Source organism: Syngnathoides biaculeatus, chromosome 19 (genome assembly GCF_019802595.1).
Source record: "Syngnathoides biaculeatus isolate LvHL_M chromosome 19, ASM1980259v1, whole genome shotgun sequence".
Classification (NCBI taxonomy): domain Eukaryota; kingdom Metazoa; phylum Chordata; class Actinopteri; order Syngnathiformes; family Syngnathidae; genus Syngnathoides; species Syngnathoides biaculeatus.
In genome coordinates this window covers 13,502,904-13,530,247 of record NC_084658.1, presented here as the reverse complement: position 1 = coordinate 13,530,247, position 27,344 = coordinate 13,502,904, and the positions used below count along the sequence as shown (strand labels likewise).

The 27,344-nt window shown below is 45.5% G+C and overlaps 4 protein-coding genes across 8 annotated transcripts in view; 3 read left to right on the top strand and 1 right to left on the bottom strand.

Moving 5' to 3' along the window:
• Positions 1 to 2,193, top strand: part of flt1 (fms related receptor tyrosine kinase 1) — a 28,788-nt gene extending 26,595 nt beyond the window's left edge. For all 3 annotated transcript variants that reach the window (XM_061805099.1, XM_061805096.1, XM_061805097.1), the window contains one exon: positions 34 to 2,193. In XM_061805099.1, the coding sequence (XP_061661083.1) occupies positions 34 to 183 (150 nt within the window). In that variant the 3' untranslated portion in view covers positions 184 to 2,193. The remainder of the gene's footprint in view (positions 1 to 33) is intronic.
• On the bottom strand, positions 1,709 to 13,034 carry pan3 (poly(A) specific ribonuclease subunit PAN3). The gene is made up of 20 exons (XM_061805102.1): positions 12,925 to 13,034; positions 12,739 to 12,832; positions 12,227 to 12,597; positions 10,729 to 10,850; positions 9,999 to 10,071; positions 9,843 to 9,913; positions 9,546 to 9,690; positions 9,234 to 9,451; positions 8,949 to 9,053; positions 8,815 to 8,872; positions 8,582 to 8,743; positions 7,228 to 7,344; positions 6,994 to 7,095; positions 5,851 to 6,016; positions 4,465 to 4,552; positions 4,248 to 4,387; positions 3,716 to 3,845; positions 3,567 to 3,631; positions 3,339 to 3,477; positions 1,709 to 2,558 (listed from the first exon to the last, which is right to left on the bottom strand). Exons 2-20 carry the CDS (start codon positions 12,756 to 12,758, stop codon positions 2,418 to 2,420), a joined length of 2,433 nt encoding a protein of 810 aa, XP_061661086.1. The 5' UTR covers positions 12,759 to 12,832; positions 12,925 to 13,034; the 3' UTR covers positions 1,709 to 2,417.
• Positions 13,015 to 22,151, top strand: flt3 (fms related receptor tyrosine kinase 3). Of its 2 annotated transcripts, XM_061805101.1 has the most exons (23): positions 13,015 to 14,252; positions 14,404 to 14,486; positions 14,592 to 14,743; positions 15,905 to 16,017; positions 16,110 to 16,221; positions 16,373 to 16,506; positions 16,617 to 16,795; positions 17,003 to 17,141; positions 17,857 to 18,034; positions 18,165 to 18,265; positions 18,374 to 18,488; positions 18,566 to 18,771; positions 18,999 to 19,111; positions 19,172 to 19,304; positions 19,372 to 19,476; positions 19,558 to 19,668; positions 19,829 to 19,988; positions 20,059 to 20,171; positions 20,232 to 20,347; positions 20,415 to 20,537; positions 20,612 to 20,823; positions 21,110 to 21,215; positions 21,326 to 22,151. In XM_061805101.1, exons 1-23 carry the CDS (start codon positions 14,225 to 14,227, stop codon positions 21,464 to 21,466), a joined length of 2,973 nt encoding a protein of 990 aa, XP_061661085.1. In that variant the 5' UTR covers positions 13,015 to 14,224; the 3' UTR covers positions 21,467 to 22,151. The 2 variants fall into 2 exon arrangements, with proteins under 2 accessions (XP_061661085.1, XP_061661084.1); XM_061805100.1 differs by lacking the exon at positions 13,015 to 14,252 and having other exon boundaries at positions 14,259 to 14,486; positions 14,559 to 14,743.
• Positions 22,152 to 22,667: 516 nt separating this feature from the next.
• Positions 22,668 to 27,344, top strand: urad (ureidoimidazoline (2-oxo-4-hydroxy-4-carboxy-5-) decarboxylase). 2 transcript variants are annotated; one of them, XM_061805105.1, is made up of 8 exons: positions 22,668 to 23,030; positions 23,786 to 23,975; positions 24,485 to 24,616; positions 24,718 to 24,922; positions 25,801 to 25,954; positions 26,091 to 26,179; positions 26,727 to 26,927; positions 27,000 to 27,344. In XM_061805105.1, the coding sequence occupies exons 1-8, from the start codon at positions 22,951 to 22,953 to the stop codon at positions 27,329 to 27,331; spliced, it is 1,383 nt and encodes a 460-aa protein (XP_061661089.1). In that variant the 5' UTR covers positions 22,668 to 22,950; the 3' UTR covers positions 27,332 to 27,344. The 2 variants fall into 2 exon arrangements, with proteins under 2 accessions (XP_061661089.1, XP_061661090.1); XM_061805106.1 differs by lacking the exon at positions 22,668 to 23,030 and adding an exon at positions 23,341 to 23,462.

Sequence of the window (27,344 nt, the reverse complement as noted above, 5' to 3'; positions counted from 1 at the left end):
CGGACAATTAGCGACAGGTGGCGTGTGCTTCAGGAAGGTGACAGCGGCATGGTGCTACCGTCGGAGGAGCTGGAACCCCTGCGTCTCCACGGCAACGGGTCAGGCATCTTCCCATCCCGGCGGGATTCAAACCGCGGCGGCTCTCCTCCTCTCGCGACCGCAACTCAGTCCCCCTGTTACTGACGCATTTCATGACAGTTGCAACCCGGAGCGGTTTTGGTACTGAAAGGGAGGAAGTGCGGCGACCTTTCGAGACGCTGGATGTCACAAACCGAGAAGTTCTCATGACAATTTGAACACTTGAAAATGGTCAAAATTGTTTTTGCGCGCTGTTCAATATTTTTATTCAAACGCCGACAAATTCCCTCCCGGAAAACAGAGAAAAGGTTGCGGGTGTTGATTTTAGGATTCAACAGGTTGCTTTTCAAATTTCGTTTAAAAATATGGCAAATCCAGCGCACGCAAAGTTGTACAGGGATGAGAATGACAAATTTGGAAAAACACTGAAAATGTCTGCGTGGGGGGGGGGGGGGTGTGGAAATTTTGGGGAAAACACTCAAATGGTGACCTCTGGTTACTTCTAACAGTGGAAATACAAAACAATCGGAATATTTTGACTACTTGTAAAAAAATAAAAGTCCAAACAAACTTCAGACATAAGAATGTACACACACACACACACATATATATACACACATACGTACACGTACATATACACACACAGATATACACTTTGATAACATTTGCGTACGCATGTCTCTTAAGTTCAGTAAACGGAAGGCTTCTCTACGAAATGTTCACATCAGAGTGAAAATGCCGACGAAATCCCGCCAAAATGGGCACGTTGTCGTTATTAAAAACACCAAATTTTATGTTTTCCGCTATCACAGCTCAGACTAATTTCACGACGAGCGTCCGGATGGCAGCCTCGCCTCGCCCCGCCCCCAAATTTTCTCAACGTATTTCCACGTTTCACAACAATGACAAAAGTCATCCCCGCTACTAATCACTGAAAAGGGCACACGACTTCATCCCTCATCGTTAGTACTAATACTCTCTTTTTAAGCGATAGTTATTAGTTTTGAATGTAACATGATGTGTATTTCATTTTTAAAAACACTGCCCGTTCCTAATCCACTTCTACCCCTTTTAGTTTTTTTTTTTTCCCCCCTAAACAGATGAAGCGGCATTACTTTCGGTATTCTTTATTAAAATACTGCTGTACACACAAATATTGCAAAGTTTGAGACATTGGATTAAAGGGGGGGGGGGGGCAAAACATACAAAGGTGGTGTTTGTGGAGTGTGTGTGTGTGTCTGTCTAAGTGGGCCGCAGGGGGGGGGGGGGGTGAAGCACCACATTCACCAAATGTGTCTTTAATACGTGACCTAACGCATTCCGCACCCCCACCCACCAAGTGACCGACTTCTTCCTTTCGGGTTCTGATCCATGAGCTATTTATTTTTTTTTTTTTTGGGGGGGGGGGGGTTAAAAGAGCAGTGTCGGGAATTGTGTCTTTTGAAATACCGCAAAGGGCGCCGTGAACAATCCTGACCAGCGACGGCCAATCACATTCAATCATCGGGGTGGGGGGGGGCGCCACCGTTCTTTTCCTTCGTCATCCTCCGTCCGGTTGCCGGCGTTGGTCCACAGATAAGAAAATTAGCCCTCCTGCTTCGGCAAAAACACACACACACACACACAAAAAAAAATAATAATTTTTTTTTGTAAGAAAGAAGAGCGGGCGACATTCCGTAGAGGCAGCTGCCTGACACAAACGAGGGCCCACCTGTCCGCACCTCAACCCAGTGGTTTGTCCTTTCCTTTTTTTTTTTTTGGGGTTGCAGAGGTGCCCCGTTTAAAAAGCCTCGATTGGGGAAAAAAAAAGCTGGATTTCATCTCATAATTCCATCTTCCGCGTGACGCTCCGTACCACCCTGTAGGCCACGAAATTCACATAAAAAAATAACCCCAGCAAAAAAATTAAAAACTTAGTGCAGCCTCCTCTGAAAAAAAAAGACCCCCCCGGTCCCCCCAACACACTGCGGTAGACAAATGATAAAAAGCAAGAGCCGGGTGGTTTGCGTCGATTTGTTCGAGCAAAAATTTAAAAAGGGGGGGGGGGGATATTCACGATTCGCCATTCCGAGCGTCTTGTCACTTCCATCTTGCGGATTTTTTTTTGTTTTTTTTTTTTTTTTTTAGGAAACACTAAAAAAAAAAAAAAAAAATACACTTTGGAGGGGAAACGAAAGCCTTCCCGGTGGACAGTGTACGCGACTGAGGCCTTCCTGGCAAAAAATGCTGATGTTGAAATGTCTCCGCCGGCTTCGCCGTCGGGTCAGTGGACGGCCCGCCGTAGTGCAATAGCGGTGGGCCCGCCAGGCCGGTTTGGGGGGGGGGGTAGTGGGGGGGGGCTACAAGGAACCGGACGCGGCCGCCTGCAGCTCCTGGAAGGTGCTGTCGAAGCAGCGCTTCAGGTCCGAGTAGGTCACCACCAGCACGCTCTTCTCATCCCGCGACACCAGGCTGATCTTCTCCGGACCGCCCGCGTCCAACTTTGCACGGGCACAAAAGGTAGAAAAATAAAATCAAAAACAATATATTTGAACAAGTTTTGAAATTTAAAAAAGAAAAAAAATGCTAGATGGAGATGAATAAACATAACATATGAAAATAATTGTTGGTAACAACTAAAAGACTTTAAAATAATATATATACATATGTAAAAATAAATCAACTATTTTAAACTTGCAAACTTTTTAAAGTGACAAAAAAATTAAAGCGACATGAATATATATCACAAATATATATTTAAAAAAAAAAAAACACCTCAAGTCAAAAAGACATTTGAAAAATGTAAGTAGACTAGTTTTTTAAACAAATAAGTAGGTTATTAGGTTACTTTTACAATGTACTTTTTTTTAAACACTAAAAAAATACTAATATAGAATTATATAAATTAAATAAAAATAATGTATATATACACACACATATGTATATATATATATATATACGTACCATAAATTCTGTCCTATGAGCCGCAACTTTTTTCACACACACTAGTGTGTTATTGTCGTGTCTGAGTGATTTTTACCAGTATGTTTTTTTTTTGTTTCCCCAACTGGCCCTGTTAGCGTACTGCTAGCATTAGCGGTCACACAGCAGGGGGTAGCATAGCCAAGCGTTAAACTGTACCATCTTTGTAAATATCTCCCGTTCCAATGTGGGCACTTGCGGCTTTTTTTATATATATATGTGTATAAAGGCCCCGCCCCCCCCTCCCCCCCTTTAATATGGCGCATTTGAGCGTGTGGTTGCCCGTCAACGTGACTGACTTTGTTGAGACAGGAGACGATGTGGCTCAGGTCGATCCACGGCGTCCCGGCCTCGGTCACCTGGTGGAACAGGTGGTCCCGGAAAAGCTTGAGCAGGTAGCGGTCGCCCGTTTCCGACCACGTGGGGTCCTTCTGGAACCTGCAAGTCACGCAGCCGCGCGCGCCGCTTTTTAACCGTTTGCGCCACGACGGTACGAACTGGACGCGCGGATCGTGCGGCGGACTTACTCGGGCCTCTCGTTGATGGTGCCCAGTTTGGCGAGCAGGCGGAAGAGGCGGCCATTTTGCACCTCCTAAAGAAAAAAACCAGACCTGTGCTTTTAACCACCGCTGAGGGCCAAGACGGGGCTACCACGTTTGCGCAGCCGCGTTCCCACCTTGGCCAGGTCCTCCTCGATGACGTCATTCCGCATTTGCGACGCGTCCAGTTGCGTGTAAAATCGGGCCCCGATCATCGGCATGATGTCGTTGACGCTGCGGAGCCGCGACTGTTCAGTCAGCAGGTATCTGGAAAAGCCCAGAGGATCACAGTCACTTCATGCTTAACACTCAAAATTGGACCTGGAAATGATGATTTTGGACTTATGTTTGGGGTAAGAACTTTAGCAACTACCATCATTTCCAGCCTATAACCCGCGACTCCCCCCCCCCCCCCACACACACACGCTTTCAACCCTGCGGTTTATGCAGCTAATTTGTGCATTTTTTTCCCCAACGGCCCCAAAAGGGGGCACTAGAGCGGAAAAGGTAAGAGTGGACTGGTGGAATACATGTGCCGAGGAAGTGACTTTTACCGGTCCGGCCGTGTTGGCGCTGCACTAGCGTGTTACTGCCGCGTCTCAGTGATTTTCACCAGCATGTTGTTGTTATCGCGGCACGGCAGGTTTTGACCCCCGCCCCTTTCCTTACAGTATAAGGTTCTTGAGGTCTGACGAGTAGTTGATGGACACCAGCTCCATGGCCTTCTGCAGGTTCTCCCTCTGGATCCCGGCCAGCGAGTTGCACGCCAGCGCCAGCACCACTTTGCCCAGCGACACCAGGTCAGCTTGCTGCGGACCACAAAGCGGACTTTAAATCCCTCCCCCCCCCGCCGACGCGCGGGGGCTCGGGTGTCGCCGGCAGGCACCTGGTACTGCGGCATCAGGGCCAGGTGGTTGCTCTGACTGTTGTCGAACGTTAAGACGTCGAACACGCCGACGCAGTTCACGCGTAGTCTGCGCATACAGAAAGATCAATAGTTTCGATTGAGAAGTGTGGAGGCTCCACTTTCACGCAGACAAGTTTGGTTGTGTCAAAGAAAAAGGAAACCGTGTGTGTGTGTGTGGGGGGGGGGGGGGGCACTTCCACTTTGACAGCGTTACGGTGACACTTGACCACTACGAGGGGGGAATTTTGCAATACTCGAGTTTGAGGAACGTGCGGCATCGAGAAAGTTTTCAGTTATTGAAAAAAAAAAAAAAAAAGTCAGTAGTGCTGTTGTTTGTGTGTGTGTGTGTGTGTGTATATATATATATATACACACACACACACACACACACACAGATATACTTTTTACACACTTACATGTATTTGTTGTAGTTCACTTCAACATGTATTCATTACCAATTTTATATTTTTACTTTGGAACACTAAAATTGGGGTAACGGGATCTGGTGCGTTTACTTTTTTTGTAAAAAAAAAAAAAAGAAAAAAGAAAAAGTACCAAAGTTAGATAAAGTTTCATTTTTTTTTCTTTAAATGTAAAAGTGGGTCAATTTGACTTGTATGGTAAAGCTCAATATTTTCACAATACTTTTAAAATGCACAATCATTGCTTGGCTGATACTCCAACCATCCATTTTCTTTGCCACTTATCCTCACGAGGGTAGGGGGGAGTGCTGGAGCCTATCCCAGCTGTCAACGGGGCAGGAAGCGGGGCACACCCTGAACCGGTCGCCAGGCAATCCCACGGCACATGGAGACAGACTACACCCCCACTCACAATCACACCTTGGGGCAATTTAGAGTCTCCAATTAATTCATGTTTTTGGGATGTGGGAGGAAACCAGAGTGCCCACCCGGAGAAAACCCACGCAGGCACGGGGAGAACACGCAAACTCCTCACACGCCTGTCCGGGATCGAACCCGGGTCCTCAGAACTGTGAGGCTAACGCCTTACCAGCTGATCCACCGCGCCTCATGTATTCATTACCAATTTATTTTTACTTTGGAACACCGAAATTGGAAATCTGGTGAGTGTTTGATTTTTTTACCAAAAAAAAAAAAAAAAAAACCAATAATAATGAACCAAAATTAGATGAATTGATTACATTTTTTTTCTTCATATGTAAAAGTGGGTCAATTTCACCTGTAAGGTAATGCTCAATATTTTCACAATACTTCTGAAATGTGTAAATCATTGTTTGGCCGATACTCTCATCATCAGATAACCCGTATCGCAATATTGTCTAATTGGGGCATTCGGGCGTTCCCAAATGTTGTCGCTGTCGTTGTCACGCGGCGCAGGGCAAACCTGGTCTTGCCCGTGATGAGGATCTTGCTGGGCTCCATGACGCGGCACGCCAGGCCCGCCGTGTGGATGGTCCGCAGGGCCGAGCTGAGCTGGACGATGTAGGCCCAGATGAGCGACTCGGGCAGCAGGCCGGCGTGCTGCCGCGGCGGCGGCGGTTCGTGTTGCCCTGCGCGCACATACACACCATGTCGCACTTTTATTTATTTATTATTATTATTTTTTTTAATCACACAAACACAGCTTGTGAAGGGGGGTGACACGCAAACTGACGACTTCCTCATCTTGTCAACCAAGACCTTTTGCAGTCACTATTCATTTTAATTTAAAATATGGCTGCTGATAACAGTCACAGTCACCGATAGTTGAGGGAAAAAAAGAAAAAAAATCTTCCTTGCCAGTAGTTGGCGCTACAGTGGCATACTGGTGAATCATTAACTGGAAAGAATGAATATGTTAATAATTATATGACTTTGTGTTAATTGTAATTTGATGTACAATAACAAATGAGGATTTTGCTATCCTGCAACAGCAAATACTCGCAAATGGTACTGGAATGAAAAATGTGGTGTTCCGAATTAAAAAAAAATTATATATATGAAAACAAATCTAATTACAGCTCACATGCAACCCTATTAAGGATAAGCAAAACAGGAAATGGATTTAAACTTTCAAATTTAGCAAGCAGATGCTAACAAAAAAATAGCATAAACCTGAAGCTTAAATGCTTCGAAAAATGACCAGAGATGCTTGCCAAATACATTTTTTTTCCACTTTTCAAAGGTTGAGCAGTTTTACTTCATGCTAAAATCGACACGCTGGCAAAAAGCGCCGCCTTTTCTGGCGTGTTGCCGTTTGCCCGCACGCCAGACATTGCCCCGTTCCTGTTGGTGAGGACACTTTCGGCCACAGTTTCCTGCTCAGTTCCAGACCTCGCTTGCAGTACACTCAATAAATACAAAAAATAAAAATAATCCCAAAATAGAGCGCATCCCTGCGTGTGCTCCCGCTGCCTTCCGCATCAAATAATATCCGCGCCTTAATTGGATTTAAGTGGCTAAGTGGGTCACCTAATTAGCGCCCGTTAGTGGGTCACCAAAACATAGCGAGGCAAGAAAAAAAAAAGAAAAAAAAGGAGTCACTCACCCCATTTCCGCTTGGTGAAGTACGAGTCGGCCGCCGGGTCGCTGAAGTGCCGGCTGAACATGGTTTCTGCGCCCGCGTGGAAGTCATAGGAGAACACCAACGCTTGGGGGGCATTAATTGACATGAATTCTAATTTACTGGAAAGATGGATGCATGTGGTTGCACTAAATCATTTTTTCCCCCCCCAATGGTTATGGCGTGGTACGGCGTTTCATTTGATTTGCCCGGACTCACAGTGGTCTCCAAAGGCCTTTGTGGTGAAGACCTCCCTCAGGGTCACCGAGTTGGAGTGCTGGATCTTCTTCCACATGTCCACCAGCATCATGCACTTGGTGTTGACGAGGCGGAAGCCTGAACGACGAGAACAAAAACTTTTTCTTTTTTTTTTCTCGAGCATTCTACCGATTACCCCAACTGCTAATCAAGCAATCAAATGAAAATTGATTTTTTTCACATTGTAACATGCTTGAAGTCACCCGACGAAACGCACTTAAAATTAACCGCTTCCGTAAAGAATTAGGTCGTAGGTCATATTAACGACCTTCTGGTGCTGAGCAGTCACAAAGCGATCACTAAAATAAAGCTTCAAAGCAAAGATTTTGCTCCGACCTTTTTATGTATTTCGTAATTTCCGGCCTATAAGACGCGACTTTTGACTTTCAACCCTGCGGCTTATGCACTGATGCGGTTTATTCGTGCGTGTTTTTTTTTTTTTTTAACGGCTGCAAGGGGGCACTCTAGCGGAAAAGGTAAGAGTGAGACCCGTGGAATATATGTCCCGAGGAAGTGACTTTTACTGGTATGTTTTTTTTTATTTTTTTTAAACGGCCCTGCGAGTGCCACGCTAGTGTTAGCGCCGTGTTAGCGTCTTGCTGCTGTGTCTGTGATTTTAACCAGTATGTTTTTTTTTTTTTTTAAACTGGCCCTGTTAGTGCAGCGTTTGCGTCGCATTAGCACCGCACTTGTGTTAACGCCACGCTAGCATGTTGCTGCGTGTTTTTTTTTTTTTTGTTTTTTAAACAGGCCTGTTTGTGCTACCGTGTTGTTGCTATGTTAAGCTAAGCTAAGGTAGTAAAACTGTGTACCGTCTTTTTTTTGCAACTCTCATGTTTCAATGTGGGGACTTGTGGCTTTTACACAGGTGCGGCTTATGTATGGTACCACATGCTATTTCCTTTACAAATGTACTGGGTGAGGCTTATAAACGGGCGCGCTCTGTAGGCCGTAAATTACGCTAATTGAATAATTCAAGTTAGTGTATTTTCCGCACTATAAGGTGCACCTCCAATGTATGGCATATTTTAAAAAAATTTCCACATATAAGGTGCACCGCATTGGATTATAAGGTGCATAGAATAGATGCAACAGTAGAGGCTGGGGTTACGTGTAGCATCCATTAGATGGAGCTGCACTAAAGGCTCAATATTGATCCATAAATAAGGTGCGCCAGATTATAAGGCACACTGTTAGCTTTTGAGAAAATGAAAGGCTTTTAGGTGCGCCTTATAGTGCGGAAAATACGGTCATTAATTGTTGTAGCCCGAAAGCACATCCAGGACGAAGCGGGTGTGCAAAGATGTGTGGTTACCGTGTATCCTCCTCAGGCAGTAGGGCAGGTCATCCTTGCTGTTGACCGCCTTGTAGCAGGACGTGATGTAGCTGAAGTTGCTGGTCTTCTGCATGCGGTTGGGCGGGGGCAGGGCCTCCAGGGGGAACAGGCTATGGTAGCTGTCCACCTCGGACGGCACGTCTGCAACAAGGAGACCGTTACTGACGCCAAGCGGTGCGTCGCGGGGCGGGGCGGGTTTCGGGGCGCTCTACCTGCGTTTTCCGAGTGGTCGATCTGAGCCATGGTAATCAGGTGTCGGTTTATTAATTCCTGAAGCGTGAAGGCGTGAAGTTAGTTGCGGGTCACGAGCGGCGTTTGAGCTTTGAGGTGGTGCGTGAAAATATACCTGTCGGAGTTCATCGGCCATGAAGAAGGACGGGGCGTTGGCTTTGGGCTGCATGTAGGCCACGTGGGGCGCAGTCGGGGGGTAGATATGGTACGTTGGAAACACCTGCAGTGAAACCAGAAACACTCAGCTTCCTATTTATCGAGAAATGAAAACTCGCTGTGCGACGCGTTCTCCGACAAAGTCAGCACAGCCCCCCCCCCCCCCAAAAAAAAAGTGTTGTCCCCCCCCCCCCAAAATAAATAAATGAGTATGTATTTGATATCCAATCCTATGTGCACGTACCATCCCAGACATGGGCGCGGGGGTATTGTCCGTGTAAAAGTAAGTGGTGCCCCCGACGGTCTCTTTCTGGATGATGTGGGCGCCCGGGTCGGCCGCTGTGGTGGGCACCATGTAGTTGACCGGGTTCGGCGTGTGGCTGCGGCGGCGCGGGGCGGGCGAGGTGTGCGGCGTGATCTTCGGCGAATGCAGGGGGGAGGAGCCCGCCGATAAAGACATGCCTGCAATCGGGCAATTCCGTGCGAGTCGGGAATGTTACACCCAAAAAAAAAAAGTGTGCTAAAAATAACAAAAAAATAAAAATAAAAACTGCACCTGGAGCCAGAGCCGCGGCTGTGGAGCTGCTGATGCCCGGGTGGGCGAAGAGAGGCGAGGGGAAGGCCTGGACAGAAGACAGAGCCATGGTGGCCATTCTTGGCGCTCCCTTAGGGATGAACTCGCTTGCAGTCGGATTGGGTGCCTGAAAGAAAGACGAAGTTACGTACGAAAGCACAAGCGGGTCCTCGGTTACAATTACAAAGAACCTTCGTTCCTGGCAACGATATATTCCCCATCTCCATCGCAAAACAAGGACCCCTGAAGTTTTGCTTTTGCTTTTTTTTTTTCGCTCACCTTCCTTCGCTGAGAAATGCCCAGGGCACCAAAATCGCTAAAGAGCGACGACGATGGAGAGTTGACTGGATCTACAAGGTAAGAATTTTTTTTTTTTTAAAAAAAGAAGGATTTGCGTCGCTATTTTAAAGTGAACTGGCCCAGCGCTGGTATTACCATGAGTGCTGTGGCTGAAATTCTTGGCACCATTGTTGAGCAGACTCGGAGAGCTGCTGCTGGTAGTAATTCGCTACAAAGAGAGAAGAGACGTTCTAAATACAACGAAAGATGGATAAATGGATGTCCATTTATATTGTATTTATTCAAATTGTGGCTCCGGGAAATGTTATGCCCCAATTAACCACTATAAATTAGCATAAAATTACTGTAGTCGCACGTGACGTCAGCTCAGTGAGCACCTCGCTATGTTGCTTTTTTCTTTGGCTTTTTCTTTTTTGTGTGTTGTTTGATGTCAACACAGAAGGTTCTCAGTGATGGGAAAGAGAAAGCATGATAACCACAGAGTAGGACATGTTCCATGCAAATCTAAATTAATTGTAGAAATGTGACTTCATTTTTCTTCCCATGCATCTGCACATCACTGATTATTTTTACGGGTTGCAAAGCCGGAACAAACAAGCCATCTTCCTCACGCTACCGATGCATTTTCTAAATCAAATCATCATTATTTTAAGGGTAACATTATAGGATGAGTTTGAAATAATTTTCCAATATTTTGGGATCATAGCAAGAGGACTCTCAACGGTTTAAACTAGTAATATATGTTTTTTTTTTTTTTAAATAATTTTTAAGGGGGGGAAGTGTTCCCTATTGTGGATTTAAGCATTAGGGGGAGCAGATTTTTTTTTTTTTTTTTTTTAATGTACCGGTGTGTGTATTATAGTACCTGCATCATGGAGTATTTGGACTCTGCGGGACTTCCAAATCCATTCACCCCAATAAAGCTGCTGCTGAAGTACGAGTTGGTGAGGTTGGCGTCATTCATACTTGCTCCCTCCATACCTGGAACTGCGGCGGACAGAAAAAGCACCGCTTGGGCAAACGGCTAACATAAATGTTGAACAAGGATGCGTGTTTGTCTATTGCTAACTGGCTGTCGGAAGTGGTCACTCACAGAGTCACACAATTTGAGTAGCGAAGGAACTATTGTCTTCCATGTTCGACTGTGTTCGCTTTGATAACCTAACCACAATACATCACTAATGATGACAAAAAAGTTTTAATTGCCACTTTTTAAATGTATCAACATTTACACTCAAACATGTCTGGATAATGCCACGTCTCCAATCCACGAGATCTTTTTTTATAGGATTCTTTTTCCTTCCAGATGTGATGTAAATTGGGCAATCCACATACACATTTTAGGGGTACCGCAGGGCTGCACAGCTCTATTGTGACGTTACTCTGGCCCACCATTGTGGCTCCGATTTTCCGTGGCTATCATCAACTACAAATGTGTCTCAACTGTGCTATATTTATTCCTTGCTGTTCATTTCAAGCTCTTTTTTTTCTCTTTGATAGTCATATTTGATTGCCAAAAGAAGCCAATCACCTGACCGTGATCTTCAAACTCTGTTTGGAGCTTCTTTATTTTGTGCATTTTTTTGGCAAACTCGGGCCCTTGGATATCTATATGACCTTAAATTCATTATTATCACGCATTGTCTGTTTTTGACCGTTTTGAAAGGGTGAACGTTCCCTTGTGTGTGTAACCAATCACAGGGCTCGTTAGAATGTAAACAGTTCAGAGAGTCCAAGCAACTGCAATGCTAAACACCAAAGAACCAGCAAAGCTTCATTTGAAAGCATGCCAAATTGTTAAAAAAAAAAAAAAAAAGAAGTACAACAATTTTTGGTGCTAGAGAAAACAGGGCAAAAAAAAAAAAAAACACTGCCTCGTGGAGGGCTACGTTAGCCAACTAGCAATGTTAGCAAGGCAGCTACAGTTCACAAACAATGTCAACACTAGCTAGCTATAATAAAACACAACTAGAACTTCTAACAGTTTAGTTTGATAAAATGTCATATTTGATTGCTAAATGGTCTAGAAGTGACTGACTAGAAGCTGGCTAACGTTAAGTGCTTTTCCCCACTCACAGCTGTCATAGTACCAGGCCTCCTCCCCCCTGCTACAGCCTATTAAAGCTTCATTTCCACAACAATAAGTCACACCAGCCTTAATAAGACACCCAGGGAGATTCGCGACACAGAGCAGACGATGCAGAATTGCATATGACAGGTAAATTTGCTGTAATTAGTTCGGGCGACGGGGAGGCCTCACTGAATCACCGGGCTAAATTTTTAACCAAGCCCGAGCAGTTAGCGCTTAAAGTCGGGTGGTTCTAAAAGTGAGGTCCCGGCTGTGAAGTAAGAGCGCTACTCACTGGCTAGCAACGACCCGTCCAGAGAAGTCCCCGCAGGCCCCATGGCTTCAGTCTTCTTGGGCAAACCGGTCCCTCCGCCGCCACCGGCGGGGCAGGAGGCCGCGGAGCCGCCGAGGGAATACCCCCCTGGAGGTCCGCCACCCCCGGGCAAAGACAACGGGACGGGGCTCAGGCTAGCCATGGACGGATCCTCGTGCAGAAACTGGCACTCCTCTCCATAGAAGCACGTTTTGTCTTTCGCGTAGTAACGGCAAAACTTCACCTTGACATTCGGTATCCCGACACCCCCGAGCGGAGCAGCTGAAGCTGGGAGCCCGCTGTTCATGGCACCGCCGCCGCCGCCACCGCCACCACCACCACCGCCGCCGTTGCTGCCGGAAGACACTCAAACATAGAGAGACGCACGGAGCTAGCGAGCTAGCCCAGCTCGGCTAGCCTGCAAATAATTCCCCCCGAAAATTCACCTCAGCTGTGGCGTCGGGGCCACTTCAAAAATGCGCTGCGGTACTCACGTCATCACGCTGGGGTGCATGTTTTGCTTCCGGCCTCAGATCGTCGCGCGCGCTGAACGGCGATCGCGCGGGTCGCCATCCATTCAGACGCACTCTTTTTTTTGTTAAAAATAAAAAAAAATAATTAAAAAAAAAAATTAAAAAAAAAGAGAAAGTCTAGCTTGTTTTTTTTTTTTTTTTGCTCACTGTCAGGCTGCCAGCCGTGCTCTGCTTGGAGCCGCTTGGCATTGTGGGTAAGCGCCTCTCCTAGTTTGTAGGACGCCGTTGTTGTTGTTGTTGTTGTTGTTGTTGTTGTTCGGGGTGCCCAGAAAGTCCTTTTACAATTTCAACAAATATTACTACACCAAATGGTCAGGCAAATATCTGGAAATGATTACGAAATTAAAGCAGGATGGGTCTATGGCACCATATGTTGCCTTTGAGACTTCCCCGTTTCACCCCCCCCCTCAAAAAAATGTTTTTTTTTTCCATTGAATCTTATATTCATTGTATTAAATTGATATACTGTTACAGATGCAATTGACCAAGCTCCCACGCATGTATTACACTTTATAAATCAACAATGCAAGCAAAGGAAAATGTGTGAGCTTTGCTGACAATTTTGGCCTCCAAATATGAATCATTAACTTCAAAATATGATTCAGTTAGCGAGCTGATTGCACTGTTTGATGACTTTGATGTTCTGAAAAGTGTAGGATCAACTGACATCATCCAAATACACATTTAATATGGTGGATATGAAGTTTAAATACTTGAAATTGAACAGGAAGTCAGCTGGTTTGAGTTGAAGCAGACATTTTTGGGCAAATTCCATCACTCCTACTTTGATGAACTCCTACTTGGGAATTCCTCCAAATTAATTTCCAAAGCTTTTTCGCCTACACCGTCTAATGGCGTCTATATTTATTTTACCGCACTGGTTGTCAAACATTTTCCATTGAAAATCCGAAGTAGTACCATAAATAAACGTTTGAAAAAACAAAAATCGATGCTAAAAGATTCAATGCAAATGTACTTAAAAGTTAAATACAACAGAATTGCATTAATTCAAAGTACTGTCGTCCAAGAAAAGTTTATCACTGTCAGATTATGAATATTTAATTCAGTAATACTTTCGCTTGCCGCTAGAGGGACTCCGCGGATCAATGTCATGATATTTAAACAACTTTACTCTCAAAAGAAACGTGAAATTTCAGATATTTGGACAGTGGAGCGTATTTATGGATTCTACTACAGGTACAGTACTTGTATCTTCAACGCAAAAATACCCACAGTGACAAAGAAAAAAATGTAATTCAGGGTAGTGGTAAAAAAAAAAAAAAAGCAACTACTGTGAGTCGTAGAAGTTTTAGGAACTTTAAAGTAGGTTTCAGGAATAGGAAGTCGACTATTTATCAGGTAGCCAGGCGTGGCTTCCCCTTTAGAAAAAAAAACCAACAACTTTAGAAGTTTCGTTGTGACAAACAGAGACAGACAGATAAGCCAGATGTTTGCGAACAGTCAAACCATCGCAGGTGAGTCCAATATTTACCGGCGTTGGTTGAACACCCCCGTTACAAAATAACGACTTTGCTTGCGATTCTAGAAACGACTTGAAGCCAAAAATCCAAGTGAACGGTTTCACGTTTAAGATGTTCATCATTTTTCTTATCATTACCTTTCAAGGTGTTCTGCTGCTGTGTGCCGTCGGCGTGCGTTGCTGCGATGGCATCGCGGCGCAGGACGACACCTGTGAACCAAGTCAAGAGGTAAGTGCTCCAAATAAGATTCATTTAATTTTATTATTATTATTTTTTTTATATATATGTGTGTGTACAAAGCAGTTGACGGGCAATCTGGTGATTTATTTCGAGATGGAGTGTTTCCACCCGGCGGAGCACTTCAATGCAACAGCTCCGGTCCGTTTGGAGGTGGACGCGGGCAGGGGACTGCACATCTCCCTGGCGGGCCTCCGCGGATGCGGAACGTGCGACTTGAGCAGAGGATCCGACCCCGTATCGCCGACGTAAGTCCAACGTCTATCATCTTGTTATTTTGTGTTTTGCTGTCGTACGGCCGAACGAGCAACGGCCACTTTTTTTTTTTTTTTGTTAAACGGACAGATGGGTCATCCATCCATTTTCTTAGCCGCTTATCCTCACAAGGGTCACGGGAGTGCTGGAGCCTATCCCAGCTGTACACCCTGAACTCGTCGCCAGCCAATCGCAGGGCACATAGATATAAACACCCGCACTCATCATCATTCCTAGGGGCAATTTAGAGTGTTCAATTAATGTTTTTGGGATGTGGGAGGAAACCGGAGTTGCCCAAAGAAAACCCAAAGCAGGCACGGGGAGAACATACTGGGATTGAACCCGGGACCTCCATCTGATCCACCGTGCGACCTCAGGTGGGTCATGTGATTGGAAAATGATGAAATAAAAGTTTGACTGTGTGTCCCATTGTATGAATGGCAATCCATGTTTATTGCACATTCTGCCATCTTGTGGTAGGTTCTGCGCCAGTGTACGTCACTGGCATTGAATGTGTTTGCTGCAAAGCGGTCAGGAATCACATATTTACCAAGATAAATTCATTCAACAAATGAATGTTTTCATTAACATAATTTGGGGGGAGATGAATCAACATATATAACAGGATAATGTCAATGCTGTATGATTGTTTAAATATGCTTAGCCAAACTTTTTTTTTCCAAGTATGTCAAAAACATACAAGGAATTTGTCTCTAGTAGTTGCAGTTGCTTTAGTACGACAATTTTAATTTTTTTTGCATATGTGTTTTTATCCGGGCCGCACGGTGGTTCAGCTGGAAAGCGTTGGCCTCACGGTTCTGAGGACCCGGGTTCGATCCCGGCCCTGCCTGTGTGGAGTTTGCATGTTCTCCCCATGCCTGCGTGGATTTCCTCCGGGCACTCCGGTTTCCTCCCACATTCCAAAAACATGCAACATTAATTGAACACACTAAATTGCCCCAAAGTGTGATTGTGAGTGCGGCTGTTTGTCTCCGTGTGCCCGGCGATTGGCCGGCAACCAGTTCAGGGTGTACCCTGCCTCCTCCTGCCCGTTGACAGCTAGGATAGGCTCCGGCACTCCTGCAACCCTTGTGAGGATAAGCGGCTAAGAAAATGGATGTATGTGTTTTTATGGAGTTTTTAAATCTTTCCAGAAATGGGAGTTCTTTCGTGGTCCTGCCAGGGCTTTCTGGGGAAGATTCCGGAGATTACGCACTGAGATGTGGGTCCGGGTTCTCGTTGTCTTTTGCTCTACATGTAGTCACCAGTGAGTACTTCTTCCTCCCAGTGTTGTCAATCGATTGCCTCGATATGACTTAATTTTTTTTTTTTTTTTTTTGTGCGGGGTGTGTCCCCAAGAACGTCCCACAAAACCTCGCCTGAAGCTGGTCCACGTCGACGTCCCGATGGAGTCCCCCCATTTTCAGTGTACATCCGACGGCGTCCCAAAGCCCGTTCTGAGGTGGTCAGGGTGAGATGTTCTTCCGTCTATCGTTTTAGTTTTCTGAAATCACGCCGGCGGCGTTGAAGTCGGGCAAGTGAACCACCGCGCTAAATATTCCACAACAACTTTTCTGACTCGTTTGGTTGCTACAATATTTTTTTTTTCTTTTTTTGGACAGCTTTCCGGATGCAGCAGTATTAAGTGCGGGAAAAACCGAGAGCACGATCAACAGCGTTAAATTTACAAACAGAGGAGTGATGTGTTGCGCTAGTAATACCCAAGGGCAGGAATGCTCCCAGCTGTACGATTATGGTAATTAATTTTCCCTGTATTTTTTTTTTTTTTTTTCAATGGGTCAATGTCACATTGTGATATGTAGCACAATCTATTTTTATATTACACACCATTGTTCGTCTTTTAAGACTTAGACAGTGACCTGGCGGCGAAGGATGAGGTCTCCAGGGTGATCTTGAGTCCCGGCCAGTCTCTCCTGCTCCGCTGCAGGATGCAACGCAACAAGCGGCAGTCGGCGGTGTGGGAGAAAGACGGACGCGCGTTGACGGACGGAACGTTGGCGTGCCCTGCGGAAATCGAGGAGGAGGTTTGATTGCTTGCTTTTTATTGAACGTACAAACTCGTGAACGAAGATATTTATAGATGAAAGTAAAAGATGACATCATTCAATACTACTCTGCTCTCTCTACACTTTTGGCCAGGCGTCACGTTAATATAATATAATGGGTTGTTCATATAAAACACGGCCGTTGTCGATATACGAACAGACAACGTTGACGTCTTTCCCTTGCAGATGTGCATCAGAAACGACTCGCACAGGCACAGCTGGATGGCTTACTTGTTCATCGACTCCCTGCGCGCAGACCACAATGGCACGTACGCCTGCAGGAAACAGGACAACACAAGCAAGTCCGTCGACGTCAGCGTCCAGGGTCGGTTGTCACGATTTAAAACTCTTCAACGATGTCTTAATAAAAAAAGTCTTCATTGGAACTCTCCGATAGTTGAAATTACTCTGTTTAGGATGGGCAATTGTGTGTTATGCAAATGTTGAGTACGGCTTCTGTTACCGTGACGACAGAAGGCGGCGGACGGGGCCACTCAGCGTTTTCATCATAGTGATCTTTTACTTATATAAATAACCGTAATTCCCGGCCTACAGAGCGCACCGTAAAGGAAATACCATTTGGTACGTACATACGCCGCAGCTGTGTAAAAGCCGCAAGTGCCTGCATTGAAACACGAGATATTTACAAAGAAAGACGGTACACAGAGAATTTAACGCTAGCGCCGCCGCGCTAACATGGCCGGTTAAAAAAAAAAAGATAAAACATACATAAAAAAAAAATAAAAATCACAGAGACACGGCAGTAACACGCTAGCGCACCGCTAACAGGACCGGTAAAAGTCACTTCCTTGGCACATATATTCCACCGGTCTCACTCTTACCTTTTCCCGCTCGAGTGCCTCCCTTTTGCGCCCGTGACAAAAAATATGCACAAATTAGCCGCACCACCGCATAAACCGCAGGGTTGAAAGCGTGTGGGGAAAAAAAGTTGCGGCTTACGGGCCGGAAATTATGGTATATATTAAAAACACCTCAAATGTGCTCCTTTTTTCAAATGGAATTCTCGCCCATTACCTCAGCGGAAGATTTCCTCTCGGTTGAGCTGAATGGGACAAAAACAATCCGGGCTCGAGAGGCATCAGACGCGTGCTTGCAAGCTGCCGTCTTCTACCACCCCGCGCTGCAGTCCTGCATGTGGGAGACCCCCGATGGCAATCTGTCCAAATGCGTCACGGAAGACTGGGTCACAATACACAGGTGTGTGAGTGTGTGTATATATATATATATATATATATATATATATATATAATATAGATTACATACAGTAACTACTTTAGCCAAAATATTATTCCAAGGAGTCAAGCGACCCGTTACAAACTTCTCTCAGGACAGTGAAGCTGTGCGGTGGAATCAAATCGGGGGAATACAAGCTGTACGTGAAGGCGGGCGGACAAAACAGAAGCGAGTCCGTGTCTGTGTGTGTTGTGGGTAAGAAATAAAGCACGCAAAAGTACTCCGAAGTACACTTCAATGAACGTCCGTGAATACTCTATGGTGACTTTTAAAAACCGCACATGCGCTCGATTCGTGATACAGACGACCCGAAATTCAAATTCAGCGTCAGCAAGCACAACAACAGCGTCGGAGTCCAGACGGCGAGCGCCGTGCCGGCGTATTACACGTGGATGTCTTGTTTTGCCGGCAACGAGAGGTGCGCCTGTACGATTCAAACGCACACCTGTATGGCCACCGGCTATACACACGCCTGCGCTTTTTGCCTCGGTACAGCTGCGAAGGTCACGCCCTGTGGAAAGAGGTCCCCGGCGCCTGGCGAGCCGACTCTGACGTACGGTGCCGAAAGACCATCGAGAGCTCCACCAGCCGAGAGCTGCCGGACGGACACTACTTGAAGTTTTGCCTGGCGAACTCGGCCGGCTCCTGGTGCTCGGGTCCGCAATTGGTGTACTACCAGCCCTCCCCGCAGGCAGCCAGAGGTTTGCTTTCATAATTTGTCCATTTCAGAAAGTCTGAATAAAACCCAAGTGTACAAAAACCAAAGCAACATTTCCCATTGGAAATAATGTAAATTAAATTAATCCGTTCTAAGCAACAACAAAAAACAATTTTGAATATTTCTTACATCTATTGTGCAAGGTTTTACTCATCATAAAGAACTAGCAACTGGAAATTGGAAAAACACAAACACACTGCTGTTTTCTAGGATCTCGAAAAGTGGAGGAAGGCGGCTACACGGTTCTGAAAGTCGGCAGCGTGATCCTGGTTGTGGCTTTGTTTACCGTCAGTATGGCGCTCTTGTACTTTGTCAAAAAGAAGGTGAGAGGCGCACGTATACAAGCACAAGAGGCAGCGACTAACGGTAAAATGATCCAACAGAAACCCCACTACCAGCCCCAGCTGCAGATGATTCAGATGGTGGGCCCCAATGATAACGATTACATCTACATTAACTTCAAGGACTCTGAGTATGAACGGAAATGGGAGTTTCCCAGGGAGAACCTGGAACTAGGTTGGTGTTAGTTGATTGGTACCTAATTGTCCCTTAATTCTAATTCAAAGCCTGTGTGGTCCCTCAGGGCAAGAACTGGGCTCCGGTGCTTTTGGAATGGTGGTGCAGGCCACGGCGTACGGCATCAAGAAGGCCGGCGTGTCACAGCAGGTGGCCGTCAAGATGCTCAAAGGTCAGCGCTTATCCGCCACGAGAGTTCAAATGCGGGGGGGGGGGGGTGGACGGTAAGATCCGCAAATCCGGTCCCTTGCAGAGAAACACCAGGAAGTGGAGAAAGAGGCTCTGATGTCTGAACTCAAGATGTTGACGCACATTGGCCACCACGCCAACATCGTTAACCTGCTTGGAGCGTGCACGGAGTCAGGTACCTTGACTGGACGGATAGCTGAACTAATGGATGGTTTCTCATCGTACGAATTGACGTTAGCCCCAGTTTTCCGACAGTCAAGAATGTCACGAATGTCCTTCGAGTCTTGGGACTGCATCGGCAATTCAAAAGTTCAGAATTTCCCTTCTCCACACAGGCCCCATATACCTGATATTCCAGTACTGCTGCTACGGAGACCTGCTGAACTACCTGAAGAGCAGCAGCGAGCGCTACCACAAATCGGTGGTGGACGCCTTCAGCAGGGACCGCCACAGCAGCCTCTACCACAACCTGAAGCTGAGGAAAAACTCAACCACGTAGACATTTTCTAACGTCCATCCATTGCGTTGTTATTTTAAATTTCACCTTATCGTCCGTTGTTGTCAGTCTGCAGGAGGTTGCAGTGGACAACTACATCACGATGCACCCTGCCACTACCGGGGGGCACGAGGACACGGCCCTCCTCCGACCCAGCTCGGACGACTTGGACTGTGTTGACGGTAATTGGATCGGTACTTTGACAATGTAGGCGTTAAACAAAACTCAAATTTGATTTGCAGACCCAGAGAGCTTTGAGAATGGACTCACGGACGACCTGCAGGCCCTGACTTTTGATGACCTGTTGAGCTTTGCTGTCCAGGTGGCCAAAGGCATGGAGTTCCTCTCCTCTAAAAATGTATGTAATGTACGACTATATTCTGTCGTATATGACGACCGTGGATGACTTCTGGTCGTGTCTACAGTGTATCCATCGTGACCTGGCGGCCCGCAACGTGCTCGTTACCAAAGGCCGGGTGGTGAAAATCGCCGACTTCGGACTGGCCCGGGACATCGACAACAACTCCAACTACGTCGTGAGGGGGAATGTCAGTCGAGGGGTAACATTCATTTTCTTTGGTAACACTTCCCCGAAAATGACTTTTAACCCGGCACCTGGCAGGTGCGTCTGCCCGTGAAGTGGATGGCACCGGAGAGCATCTTCCAGGGGATGTACACCATGAAGAGCGACGTGTGGGCCTACGGAATCCTCCTGTGGGAAATATTCTCTCTGGGTGTCACTCCGTACCCGGGCGTCAAGGTGGACCACGAGTTCTATTCCATGATTCAGAGAGGCTTCAAGATGGAGTGTCCTTACTACGCCGACGAGTCCGTGTAGGTGGCCCAATTTTTACCACCCGGATGTCGTGATTTTTAGCCCTTCAGCTCCTGTTGGGGACCAGCGAGTTGAGCAAAAACTGTTGGCATCTGTTAGCATTCAACAGTTGGACATGTACGTTCAAAGGTTTAGAGAAGGTCAATATAAGATGGCCTCTCGTGGTTTTGGTGCATTCTAGATCTATCGTGAAATTGGACCCATAAGCCCAATATCCCGCTTCTAGTACTGTAAACACATGTAGCCAAAACAACGGCCATTGTCTTTCATTTTCTGTTTTTCCAGATACGAGATGATGTGCAAGTGCTGGGCCGTGGACCCCGGCGACCGTCCCTCCTTCTCCAAATTGGTGGCCATCATGTCAGACAATCTGACTGTCAGCGAGGAGAAGGTACGCTCATCAGTAATCAAAGGGGTGGCCTTCTATTTTGCAAGTGTATTGGCCCTTGTTGACCCCGATGGTCCACCATTGCTGGTGACAGAACATCATTCCTCTTTCAGCTCTATCACAACACCATCAACCAGACGTCGACCGACTACCGGAATGAAGCAGCCGTTGTGGACACTTCCGCTTCTGCCCGGCAGAACCAGGCCCAGTCAAACAAAAACCAAATGAACCCGTCTACCGTTCCGTCTCAATAATTAATTTCTGTTCATCTAAATGCCTTAAAGAATTCAGTAAGAACGAGCGATAGAACAATGATCTTTGCCGAGGCAAAAATTTGTAAATACTTCTTGCATCAGTCTGAAATTTGTCATTTTGTACTGAGACAAGTAGAAGAAAAATTTCCATCTAACACAGATCTGGACCTTTATGTAAACCATGATTGTTTTATTTTCTCCTTCATTTCAAGTATTATTTTTTTTCCAGTTAAGTACCTTAATTTCAAAATGCTGCATATATGAGTAGTGGGTGTTATTAATAGAATTGGCTATGGCAGAATGATTCATTTATAACCAACAAAATGTGCTTTAGTATTTATTGACATTAACTTGAATATTCATTGCGCAGCTAAAACACACTTCATATGCTCTCATATACTGCATGTAAGCTAAGATTAGGTTTAACCAAGCGCCAACAGGAAGTACATTGGCCTGAGTGAGACAACAAAATGCCATTTCAGTATTCAATGGAACAACAATATTGGGTTTTTAATTTAATGACATATTTGTGTATTTTTTTTTTGCTGCTGAATTGTCATGTCGCAAAACATTTTTAAATGACTTTCATCTTATCAGTTTTACAAGTTTGAATGTAATGTTTTTAAATGTACTTTTTCAAAGTTGAAGCATTAAAAATTCAATAGCCAAATATTTTTGTCCAAATACCTCAATAATTTATTACTTCTTATCGACATTTTAACGCCTATCAAAATAAATACACAAATATATATGTGTGTGTACGTGTGTGAGGGTGTATACACGTGTACTGTATATTAGATTACATTCCCAAATATTCATAGCATTAATATATAAATAAAATCCTGCTAAAATACTTGCATACTTAAACTAAAGTGTTTATTTATATTCAAATATATACTTATATATTTTCGATAAAACCATATATTTTGCAATTTGAAAAAAAAATGTTACTTACAGGCATTTTTATACAACTATTTCATTTACAAAAATATATTTAGCCAAATAGTTGTTTATTTTAATAACAGCGCTACAATAATTGTTTTAAGTAATATCGAACTAAATAGAAAAAAAAAGTTTTTAACCGGGAAACAACAAAATGTCTGCGTGGAGATTTTGCCAGAACTGACCAATCAGCAGTGTGGGTCTGCAAACAATTGATGGAAAGCTTGGCCAATGGCTGCATAACACGGAAACAGCTCGTCAGCCAATGACGGTGGGCTTCTTCTTAGGTTGACGCCCGCCATTAGCTCGCACGGTAGTTTCGCCGTTTAGCAGCGGATAGGTTCTGACTTCACGCCAAATCGTTTTTTTTTTTAACTGGACTTAGCGATTTATCCACACACTCACATTAATCTTGTTTTGTACATGTAATCAAGTGTTTTAAGCACGTACATATATACGTAGACATTACTTTATGCGGAAATTTGCACGTCGACGTTGTCGCCATTTTGAATGTGGCAAACCGAAGCGGTTCGGACAACAAGATGCCTCATTCGTGTTCCGTCTTGTCTTGTGGCAATCGCTTTACAGTTGAATGCAGAGCTCGCGGGATTACATTTCACAGGTAAGGTTAAAAAAATGACTTTTTAAATTTTTTTGCATTTATCCGTAACAGCATCATTTTGCGGAGAGTTTGCCGACTTTTGTGGCTAATCCCGCGCGAGCTGCGAATTCCCGAGGTGAAACCAGACTCAAAAACAACAAACAAGTCTTTTCTATTAAATGGCCTCCGAAATAAGAAAACTATTCTGCTGTTACTTTCGTAATCGGCCCGCACATAACGATTTTTAAAGTAAACATCGTCGCGTGCGTGCTCCCCGCGCCCAATGCGATGTTTGTCGTAGTACCAGGACTGTCCTCTGAGAGGCAGCATGGGGACATCCAGGCTGACGAAAAACAAAAGGGAAGAAGAAATGGATCCTGGAGCTAAAAATTTAACTGAAATTGTCCAAATGGAATTTTATTACTGAAAAGTGCATTGCGTGTAGGAAACCAGGTCAGTCTTTAATCAAAAAATAATTATAATTTTAGTGTGTGAATTAATTTGTCATTGAGAAGTTTCTAGTGGTCATTTTGAGAAAATTACACAGAGATGGCGGCCATTTATCACATTTTCTTCTTTATTTCTGTCAATCCACCGTCCAGGAACTTTTGAATAGATTATTTAATAAAATATTCACTTTTACACACGATTATTGTTGGAAATCTTTGAGCCACCCGGGAATCAGGTGTAAAAAAAAAAAAAAAATGCTACAATTTGGCCTGATTGTTGGTAAACGCGAAGCCGGCTTTTAGCTAACGTTTCTCATCCCGACGTAGGTTTCCCAAAAATGAAGTGATGAGAAGAAAATGGGAAAGAGCGGTGCGAAGGAAAGGTTTCACTGCCAGTTCTTCCAGCATGCTGTGCAGTGAGCACTTCCGAGCGGAGGACTTTGACAGAACCGGTCAGACGGTCCGGCTAAGAGAAGGAACTGTTCCCATCTCCCGTTTCAAAGTTCCTCCCAAAAAGGTAGGTTGGTCGCTAGTAACTGGTAAATTGAGAGTTTCGCCTTTGGACTTAGCTCCCTCTTTACCGCAACGGACCGATACAAAGTCCGCGTCGCTGCAGATGCTGCACCGATCCGTCTGTCCATCTCCCGCTCCGTTCTTCCGTCACTCGCGAACAAGACCCCAAGATACTTGAACTCCTCCACTTGGGGAAGGATCTCATCCCCGACCTGGAGAGGCCACGCCACCCTTTTCCGACTGTACCATCTTTGTAAATATCTTTTGTTTCAATGTGGGCACTTGCGTCTTTTACACGGCTGCGGCCTGCGCATGTACCAAATGGTATTTCCTTTACAAATGTACCGGGCGAGGCTTATAACCAGGTGCGCTCTGTAGGCCGGGAATTCTGGTACACATGGATGAAAAGGATTGACATCCTTAGTCCGGCAAAAGTTCCGCGACGCAGTGCACCTGAGGGGAACCTTCGAGGTATTTGCAGTTGTAATTTGGAAATCATTTTTGATATCGCAGGGTTCGCTTAAGCCTGCGGCTACCCGGATGTCTCGGACCTCGACGAAGGCACGGGAGGCCCTGCCCCCGCCCGCGGTCCAGAGTGTGCCCGCAGTGGTGCCCCCAGTCGTTCCCACAGTTGTGCCCACAGTTGTGAGTAATACGTGCTTGATTAGATGGACGACAACCGCATATTACTCTCATTCATATTCCCATATTTTTTTTTTTTTTTTTTAAATCCTTATTTCGACTAGGATCACGCCTACGCTTCAACGCCCGAAGAGCTGAGGATCAAACTCAGTGAAGCCCTGGCTAGGGTGGAGAGTCTGGAAAGGGAGAAGAGGAACGCCAAGGACCGGGAGAGGCGGGCAAGGAACACCGTCAGTTGTCTTCTGGAGGATCTCGAGGTGAAGAAAATCATGAACGAGGAATTGAAAGAGCGGCTCGACATATACGCAGGTAAAAGGAGAAGTTCTAATAGAACTCGCCAATGTGTTCCCTCCTAGCTTCTGTTTTGGCCTTCGAGTAATAATTGAAAGCAAATCAAAGTCAAGCAAAATTGGTCAAATTCATGTTTTCAGGTTGATATATAAATGTTTTTTTTTTTCCCAAAATATACATCAATTTAAATAAAACTCACTTACCTGACCCGACAACAAACTGGAGCTGTTTTTATTTGACCTCGAAAAAAAAAAAGTTTGCGTGAGCACTTTGATAGATTGACTCCAAAATACAGTTTTCGAACGAAAATCGGTACTCGAACGCCCCCGACAAAACCCGGAAATAACACAACGCGCGCGGCGCAAGCAGTTGACCCACCCACGACGCCTTTTGTTATTGTCAATTCGAACACCCCCCCCCCCAAAAAAAAAAAAATGGAAATGACATAACACGCGCAACGCAACCAGCGCACTTTTGTTATTCGGTATAAAGCGACCTCTGTACACAGACGTGTCCCGGTACTACTAAAGTATACATTTTAAGCGAAAAATAAATATATTTCTTGAATTATTTTATTATATAAAGTACTTAAAGTATACATGTATTCCTACTATGCAGTTTATTATCAGGAAAAACTACAAAAAATGCTTTAAAAAGCCTAATTTTTTGAGGCTTGGCACGCATTATTTCTTTTTCCATTCATTGTAATGGGAAACATAAATTCGGTTTTCGAACAAATCACTCCTCGAACGGATTGTGGTCGAGAACCGAGGCACCGCTGTACAACTTTGGAGAAAACCTGAACCTAAGTGCATGGATCCGTTCCCTCCATGTGTTAGGACTTCCTAATAATTTCATTGGACCTCACTAACATACTTGTGCTAATGGAATTTCAGACCTTCCTGTTCACCTGTTGTCCAAAAACAGCCACGAATATACCAAAGAGCAACGGGACTTTGCCTCAACTCTCCACTTTCATGGTCCGAAGGCGTACGACTACCTGCGAGAGTGTCTGCATATTAATCTCCCGCATCCAAATACATTGCAAAGGTAGTTTTTCGCTTTTGTTTGAAGGGCTCATTTTTCCCCGTCGGAATTTGAGCACCAACGCGATCCTTAAACCGAGGACCCCGTAGGCACCGACGTAAGCGCCCGTCTTAAAAGGCAGCTTTTTTTTCTCACCGAGGTGGATGAGCTCTGGGGAGGTCAAGCCTGTCCTCAACATGACGACGCTGGACTCTCGAGGAGAAGAGGACGACCCAGCTAAATATTTAGGTAGTCTATTAATGTGTCTTTTTCTTCATATTTCACATTTTTCATAGGTGGTGTGTGATTGCTAGCCTGGGACATAAATTACTCATGTGTATTTCAAATTACAATATTTTTTGTGTGAAACCCTTGAAGAATCCTGGGAAGAAAAAAAAATAAGAAATTATATAGTCTGCATTAAAATTATGAAAATGTTGATATATCTTAGTGCGAAGGTAACCATAATTTCCGTCCTATACGCCGCAGCTTTTTTCACACGCATGTAACCCTGTGGTTTAGCGTTAGCGCGGCAATAGTGTTAACGCACCTGGTTATAAGCCTCGGTACACAGAAAGAGTTTAACGCTAGCGCCGCGCTAACCCTAGTGCCGTGCGTTTATGCGGTGATGCAGCGTTAGCGTTAGTGTGGCACTAGCCTTAGCGCGGCACTAGCATTAAACTCTGTGTGCCGCGGCTTATAACCAGGTGCGCTCTGTCGGCCAGGAATTACGGTATTTATTAAAACACGTGCCGAGCTGGTCTTGTGCGTCCTGAAGATATTTTCCACTTTTCAGGTGGGCTCGCGGCCGTCCAGGAGAACATGGATCTCTCCCAGGTAAACGAGCTTCCCTACGAAGACTTTGTCAAGATTTTCGGCAACGTGGTGGAGAGGTGCCCTATCGTGGCGGCGGCAGTTTGCTCCCAGCGCCCCTTCGCCGACATCGACGCTTTCGAGGCGACCATCTGCGACTTCATCGACGCCCTGTCCGAAGCGGGTCAGTCGCGATCCGGGTATCGGCCGATCGCAATCTGACAATGTTGACTGAATGATCCTCGCTTGTGTCCAGGCAAAGAGGGGATCCTCAGGTGCCACCCGGACCTCATGGGCACCTTGACCCAAGAGTCCGTGAACGAGCAGGCCAACGCGGGCTTCGGAACGCTGAGCTCGGAAGAGCAAGCCTCCTTATCCTCCTGGAACGAAGAGTACAAGGAGCGCTTCGGCTTCCCGTTCATCGTGTGCACCGGCGCGAGCGACAAGGCCGGCGTTTTGCAGGAGATGCGCGTCCGCATGGCGAACGGGTGCACGGAGGAGAGAGCGTGCGCTATCGAGGAGGTCAAGAAGATATGTCGTCTGCGTCTTCGGGACCTCGTGCACCCTGACAGTAAATTTGAATTTTAACTTGCATGCTAAA

What these genes read in the sequence shown, in the direction of transcription:
- flt3 (XM_061805100.1), top strand. Translation starts at nt 14,370, where the DNA reads ATGTTCATCATTTTTCTTATCATTACCTTTCAAGGTGTTCTGCTGCTG. An exon ending in TGCTCTACATGTAGTCACCA is followed by an intron (nt 16,018 to 16,109) that starts GTGAGTACTTCT and finishes TGTGTCCCCAAG; the next exon opens with AACGTCCCACAAAACCTCGC. An exon ending in CTGAGGAAAAACTCAACCAC is followed by an intron (nt 19,989 to 20,058) that starts GTAGACATTTTC and finishes CGTTGTTGTCAG; the next exon opens with TCTGCAGGAGGTTGCAGTGG.
- urad (XM_061805105.1), top strand. Translation starts at nt 22,951, where the DNA reads ATGCCTCATTCGTGTTCCGTCTTGTCTTGTGGCAATCGCTTTACAGTT. An exon ending in CGCGGGATTACATTTCACAG is followed by an intron (nt 23,031 to 23,785) that starts GTAAGGTTAAAA and finishes ATCCCGACGTAG; the next exon opens with GTTTCCCAAAAATGAAGTGA. An exon ending in CGACGCCCTGTCCGAAGCGG is followed by an intron (nt 26,928 to 26,999) that starts GTCAGTCGCGAT and finishes GCTTGTGTCCAG; the next exon opens with GCAAAGAGGGGATCCTCAGG.
- pan3 (XM_061805102.1), bottom strand. Translation starts at nt 12,758, where the DNA reads ATGCACCCCAGCGTGATGAC. An exon ending in CGACCACTCGGAAAACGCAG is followed by an intron (nt 8,744 to 8,814) that starts GTAGAGCGCCCC and finishes TCCTTGTTGCAG; the next exon opens with ACGTGCCGTCCGAGGTGGAC. An exon ending in CCCTGATGCCGCAGTACCAG is followed by an intron (nt 4,388 to 4,464) that starts GTGCCTGCCGGC and finishes TGTGGTCCGCAG; the next exon opens with CAAGCTGACCTGGTGTCGCT.